This window comes from Sminthopsis crassicaudata, chromosome 5 (genome assembly GCF_048593235.1).
Source record: "Sminthopsis crassicaudata isolate SCR6 chromosome 5, ASM4859323v1, whole genome shotgun sequence".
Classification (NCBI taxonomy): Eukaryota; Metazoa; Chordata; class Mammalia; order Dasyuromorphia; family Dasyuridae; genus Sminthopsis; species Sminthopsis crassicaudata.
In genome coordinates, this window is record NC_133621.1 from 220,910,527 (window position 1) to 220,917,717 (window position 7,191).

At 33.6% G+C, this 7,191-nt stretch overlaps 1 protein-coding gene across 1 annotated transcript; it reads right to left on the minus strand.

Annotated features, from left to right (window-relative positions):
- Positions 1–1,393: 1,393 nt before the first annotated feature.
- On the minus strand, positions 1,394–2,353 carry LOC141542788 (olfactory receptor 6C76-like). The gene has a single exon (XM_074267374.1). It carries the CDS (start codon positions 2,351–2,353, stop codon positions 1,394–1,396), a length of 960 nt encoding a protein of 319 aa, XP_074123475.1.
- Positions 2,354–7,191: the final 4,838 nt, after the last annotated feature.

The following is a 7,191-nucleotide window of genomic DNA, read 5'->3' on the forward strand; positions in this document are numbered from 1 at the left end:
TCAATCATTATCATTATCATTCAATCAAAAAGCAAAAAATACCCATCCTATTCCAGGAACAGTAAACTAACTTATCTATTTGATTTAACCCAATTTTTCTTAATTAAATGAAAATTAAATGATATCTTCTTTGATTTGTCTGTTATTCTAAGAAGTGTAGCTGTAAAGGGCTAGAACTGAACAAATGCACTTGGATAATGGAGTAAGTGAGGCTAATTGCCAATTGGACAATTTTCTATTAAGATGTTTGAAGGATGACCCTCTCCAACTATTCAGTGCTGGCTGAATCGGTGGGTGTGGACAAAGAAGGATAAGTGACATGAGTGGGTGGAGTAGGAGGAGGAAATTAATGCATTCTCCTGGCTGTGGAGAAAGAGGAAGGAGGTGTGGAGATTGCTAGATCTAATCCCCTGACCATGACCAAAAAGACCAAGAATAAAGACTTTTAATTATCCTGACTCTGGCTGATTCTAAGAGATCCAGGGTCCCAACATGTAGCTATGCTTCATATCAAAAGCCTGAGAATCCATAAGGCTGAATGGTTTTCATTCAGTCTTTAATCTCTCTCTGAGAAAAGAAAAGAATGTTTCATAACTGATTGCTAACAAGGAAACTTGCCAATCTAGAACTTACTACCAGGTATGAATTCTTCATCCATCTCTTTTTCCAATCTCACCCAGTACTCTTTTTTTTTTCCTCATCAAGATAAGTGGAAAGAGAAAGAAAAATTATTAACTATCTTGATATGAATAAGTAGTGCCTGAATTATTTTACCTAAGTTCCTAAAAAGGTCACCTGCCTCTTTTTTCTTTCTTACATATTTTTCATGTCACAATAGTGGCAAATCACCATCATCTGAAAGTGAATTTCATTGCTAAAAACAACTAAAATTATTTTGAGATTATAAGTTGAAAGATCAAGAAAGGTAACACTGACTTTTAGTAGCACGTGAATACCAAGTGGTCCACCTTGGTGGACTAGAATATTTATTTGTGACTTACATACCCATCTGAAAGCAGTATCTAAAGAAAAGTTTCACATACGGTATCTGATAGTAATGGTGGTTTTACTAAAATGATTACCTCCCAAAGTAAACTACTTTGAAAGATGTATTCAATTGAAAAAAAATTTTTTTTTTGCTGTATTTAGGAAAAAAAAAAAAAGAAAGCATCTTTTTAAGTACATTAAAACTGCTCCTCATTTGTTCAGAAAAAATCTTGTTGGGGATGGAAAAGGCAAAAGCAGGCAGTTTGAACTTACAGAAAACCAGAAAAAGAAGTAAGAATATAATCAAGAAAGAAAAAGAGAAATGGGGAGCAAAATTTTCAGAAGTTCTTTCTAATACACTTATAATTTTCCTTTGTGCTTTAATTTATGAATTTTAACAAAAATATTATGCATTTGAGTTCAAGATTTTTTTGATCATGTCCTTAAAAGCTTGCTTCACTTGTTGGTTCCTTAGGGTATAAATGAAAGGATTCAGCATGGGAGCAACAGAAGTATTCAGCACTGCTACCCCTTTGGTCATAGCCACCCCTTCTTTTGCTGAGGGTTTGACATACATGAAGATGCAACTTCCATAAGAGATGGAGACAACAATCATGTGAGAGGAACAAGTGGAAAAGGCCTTTTTCCTTTGCTGGGCAGAGGGAATTCTGAGAATTGTTCTAAGGATGAATGCATATGATAAAACCACTAATACCAAAGTAAATATCAGTGTGAATACAGCCAAGAAAAAACTCAGGACCTCTAAGACTTTGGTGTCTGTGCAAGAGATCATCAGCATGGGAGAAGAATCACAGGTGAAATGATCAATGATATTGGAGTCACAGAACTCCAGTTGGAGACCCATGATAACTGGTGGAAAGATAATGAGGAAACCCGCCAGCCAAGAGCTGATTACAAGTCGGTTGCAGACTCTGTTACTCATAATGGTCATGTAGTGTAGAGGTTTGCAGATGGCCACATAGCGATCATAGGACATAGCAGCTAGCAGAAAAAATTCTGTTGACCCCAGGAGGATGAAAAAGAATAACTGAGTTGCACAAGAATTATAGGAAATTGTCCTGTCTCCAGTTAAAATAGTAACCAAGAATCTTGGAATACAGACAGATGTAAATGATATTTCTAAGAAGGAGAAATTCCTGAGAAAGAAATACATGGGAGTCTTGAGGCGAGAGTCCAGAAGGGTGAGAGTAATTATGGCTAGGTTGCCAGTTACACTCAATATGTAGGTGAAAAACAGAAAGAGGAAAATTATAACCTGTAAGTCTGGGTCATCTGTCAATCCCAGGAGGATGAATTCTGTCACTAACGTGTGATTTCTCACGGCTAATTCCTGGCTTTTTTCCATATCTGCAGGTGGAAAAAAACAGAAAAATAATAAATTTTCATATCAATAAGTTCAGAGTTTTCTTTTGAAGATTCCTGTTTTATATACTATTATACAAGACCAACAAAGGCAGAACAACAACAAAGTGTAAGTTACCAGAGACAATAAGAATCCAAACTGAGCATCAACTCTTTCATCTTAAGTATCAGACACATTTCTGAAGGCTGATTCCAGATGGGTCAACTGTGGAAAGAATATTGATCCCTCTGTCTGAAGATTTTCTAGCTATGTAACCTCAGACCAGTTGCTCAGATTGTCCTACCTTGCTCCAGTGTTTCTCTAATGAACTAATAATATTCATTTGAATCTATATCTGAAAACCCTTTTCAGGATCTTCAGAACCATAAAGAGATAGAGTACTTTTGCCATTTCTTCAAAATACATATTTTCAATAACTGCATTGCATAGTTTTGTACAAGCTTAATTTTGATATACTTATTAAGAAAATCTGAGTTATGTTGATTTGAGAGCACTGGATTTAGACAAAATAAAATTCAAAGAAGTGCTTGCAAAGTGCCAAATATTTATGTTATGAGCACAGAATACAAAGACAAAACACAAACTATAATCCCTTACCTCAAGGAACCTACTTTATGCTTGGGGCAGTGGTGGGGTTTAAAATTTAAATGGATATAGATAATTTGAGGAGATATTGAGCACTAATAGCTTTTAGCTTCAGAACACCTGGGCTCTAATCCTGTTTTGATAGTTTTTAATTACATTACCTTGGTCCAGACAGATTGCTTCCCAATGTATGTTTCTTCAGCAGTAAAATGATGATACTGTAATAGATGATACTTACTGCTCCTTGATATGATAGTTCTAATAATTTCTGAGTAGTTTTAACAATACCTTTTGTTACCTTCTCCGTTTTTGGTTATTTTTCCCTTCTACATTTTGAAATTAAAATGTTCTGGCAGATCATGTATATTTTACATTTCCTAAATTGTACTGTCTGAGGAATCCTCTAAATAATCCATGAAATAACTATTCTTAGCCCTTGCAATTGTAGTTAGAAATCATTGTAATTAAAAACATCTATTTTCTGAAGACAATGACCTGCTTAAACACTGTGAGATTATGTACGAAGTTTCTGTGTATTTATATAACTAGACTTCCATCACATGCCAAAATTTGAAGATCATATAATGTGGAAAATAAGTGGTTTGGGGAATTAGTTTGTCTCTTTAGGGAATTCCATAACAACTAGCATAATTTCTGTTTTGAAAATAAGTAGGTTTTACTACTAAGAGGAAATCTAATGAGGAGAAAATGCCCAGTTAATAATTTGTGAAATAAATATATAAACATTGGAAAGACAAATACTGAGAAATAGGAAACATTTATTTTGCTGATGAGCCTTGATGGATTCAGATGGAAATTAAAAAGAAAGGATCCAATTTTTTTTATTAAACTGAAAGCTAATTTCAACTTGGAGAAAGCTTTAGGGGCGTAGAATTTTCTATTCTTCCTTATTCCTCATATACTTAAAATGTGTGGAATATCAAGAAATTTCCTGAGTGTCCATTTCCTAAGTCAGCAGAAAGGAAATTTTTTGACCAATTTCTTCCTGCTATACAGAAAGCACTGAATTTTCTTTGTTGAAAATATCACCTAATATAATAATATACAATATAATAAGAAATAATATTTTTCCTTAGACTCTACATAGTTAAAAGAAAAAAAATATAGTTGTAAAATGAAAATTATTCTTGGAAATTTCTCTGTTTCATGATATTCGTGACCTTCCTGCTATGGAAAGTTTTCCAAATGCTTTTTCTCTACAGAACCAGACATAATTTATTCACTTTGCTCTCAAAATTCTCAGGTGGAATTATTAAAGCAAATAAAAGGGAACAGTCATTAGGGATGAACCTTAAGAAGGTACTAATACATAACACACTTATTTTGGCAATGGAGTTTGGCTGCCTTCATGGAAGCAGGACAAAAGATAGTTGGGGAGGTTTCAAAGTGTTTTTTTTTTTTTTTTTTCTATATTCATGACACTTGTGAGCAATAACCTATTATTTTGATCTTTTTTCTTGTTGATTTTTTTGTTTTCTTTCTCATTTTTTTCAAATTTTTGATCCAATTTTAATTGTGCAGCATGATAATTGTGGAAATTGCACATACGGAGGAATTGCACATGATTAACATATATCTGTTGTCTAGGGGAGGGGATGGGGAAAGGGAGGTAGAAAAAAATGAGAACACAATTTTTCAAGGGTGAATGTTGAAACTGCATTTATTTTGAATAAAAAAAATAAATCAGTCATTAAGATGGTGGATATCTTAATGCATTTTATTCAAAATCATCAAACAAAACCATTAGACTGAGTGTGAAAAATCCTTCGAGAAACTGTATTTACTGACTATAGTCACACTCTTTGAATCATCTATAAAAAGACCAGTTCACAATCAAAGTGTTTGTAACATCTAGTACAGATAATTAGTTCTAAAAAATGGTAGAGATTCTAGCTAAATTTTCTGAGATGTTACATAAGCTCCATCAAAAAGTAATCAGGCTTTCTCTTCTTTATATTTGGCCAAAGAATGATCTTGTGAGTTTTAAAGAGTATAGAGCATTTTGGAATTCCTATATGCCCACTGAAATATTAATATCATTCTCAGGATAGCAATGTTTCGTGGCAATCTGCAGCAAAAGCAAAGTACAGGATGGGCACAAAGAGCCCAAAATAAACCCAACAGAACATTGTACACAGCAACAACAAAATTATGCAATAATCAATTCTGATAGATATGGTTCTTTTCAATAATGAGGAAACTCTGCATTTATTTTGAAAATAAAAAGCTAAATCCAATTCCAATTGATCAGTGATGGACAGAATCAGCTACACCCAGAGAATAAACACTGGGAAATGAGTGTAAACTGTTAGCATTTTTTGGTTTATCTCCCCAGGTTATTTTTACCTTCCGAATCCAATTCTTCCTTTGCAACAACAACAACAAAATTCGGTTCTGCACATATATATTGTACCTATTTATATATAGGTACAATATATATACAATATAGGTACAATATATATACAAAATATAACATATTTAATATGTATGGGAATGCCTTCCATCTGGGGGAGGGGGTGGAGGGAAGGAGGGAAAAAATTAGGAACAGAAGGGAGTACAAAGGATAATGTTGTAAAAAATTACCTATGCATATTTACTGTTATAATTATAAAATTAATTTAAAAAAAAAAGCTATTATTAAAAAAAAGAATGCCCTTCATTGCTGGCAGATAGAAAACTTTTTTCTACTACTTGTCATCTTATCTCCTAGTTGTCTGTTTTCAATGGTACAGCTCTTTTTACTTACCTTAAATCCAAGGCTGTCTTTTGAGAATAAACAAGAGGCCCTCTCTTAACCAAGTTGCCTAAACTTGGCCCAAAGATCATAATCAGTAAAACAAACAAACAAATGAACAAACAAATAATCTTCCCCATAAAAACAATAAAAATAAAATATATCCTAATATTTTTACTTTGTACTTATCTGTTCCTATAAATTCAAGTATGGTAGAAATGTTCATTGAATTTTTTCCCATTTCACAAATTCTGTTTTTCAATGAATTTCTTTTTAAAATCTATTTTGTAAGGAGTTGTATGGGCTTTTTTATTATATATATATATATATATATATATATATATATATATATTTTAAGGAGTTTCATCAGATAATTTCTGTATTTCCTTTTCCAAACTCTTGTAAAGTTTTAATTTCCTTTCCACTTTTTCTTCTAACTCTCTTTTACGATCCAAGAGAAATGTGTACCAATTCTTATCCCTCTCTGGGCCTTCATCTGGAGATGATTTCCTCTAGGATCCTCATGGCTTGAGATTTGTTCTTCTCTTTTTTTCATTAAAAAAAAAAAAAACAAAAACAAAAAACAAACAAAAAAAACTATCTATGATCAGAGTTCTTTTTGCTTTTTTTGCTCATTTATTAAAGATTGAGGTCTGCTCTTAAGGCAAAAGGGGAGGTTGTCCCAAGCTTCCTCTACAGGCAATGGCTTTAGGTTGCCCTGGGCCAGTGCAGCAGTTCCTTTTACTGTTGGATGAGCATGACCTGGTCTCACATTATCCTGGGGTTCAGGGGCTCACTATTTGCCTTTTGTCTTTGTGTTGGATGTCTCAAAGCTAATCTGCTGATCTACTGGCTTTTGAACAGGGGAGTACCCAATGCTGTTGGTTGGGTCCCTGCACTGTGCCCACACTCAGTTGTTTCCCTCCATGCCCAATCAAAACAGACCTTTTCTGAAGTTCTTCCAAAATATATATTTACTGGAGATTTGTTACACTCCAAATATTTGTGGATTTTGTCACTACAAAACCAATTTGGAGCCTTGATGTCATGTTGTTGATTTGAGGGACACCAGGAAGTGGTCAGATAAAGACCTGTCTACTCTTTGCCATTTTGACTCTGACTGTGTCTTTCTATGCAACTTTTTATGATATCCTGTCAATATTTTTTGTTTATACAACACATCACACTGATAGCTCATTTGGATGAATTTTGCTTGCAGCCCACTAATTAGCCAGGGTTTGTTGTTGTTGTTGTTGTTGTTTTGTGTGTGTTTTAAATAAACACTGTTATGGAGGCAGTTCTCCCTCAAATCACACTTATAGCTATTCAAATTAAGATAAACTGAGACAACACAGTTCTGAGTGCATTCATTATGTAAGACTAACCAGTAAATGAGATTTTTGGCTCTTCAGCAAGCCAAAAGATCTCAAAGTGTAATTTTAAGACAAAAAATACCTTATGGAAAGTGGAAAAAAAGAAC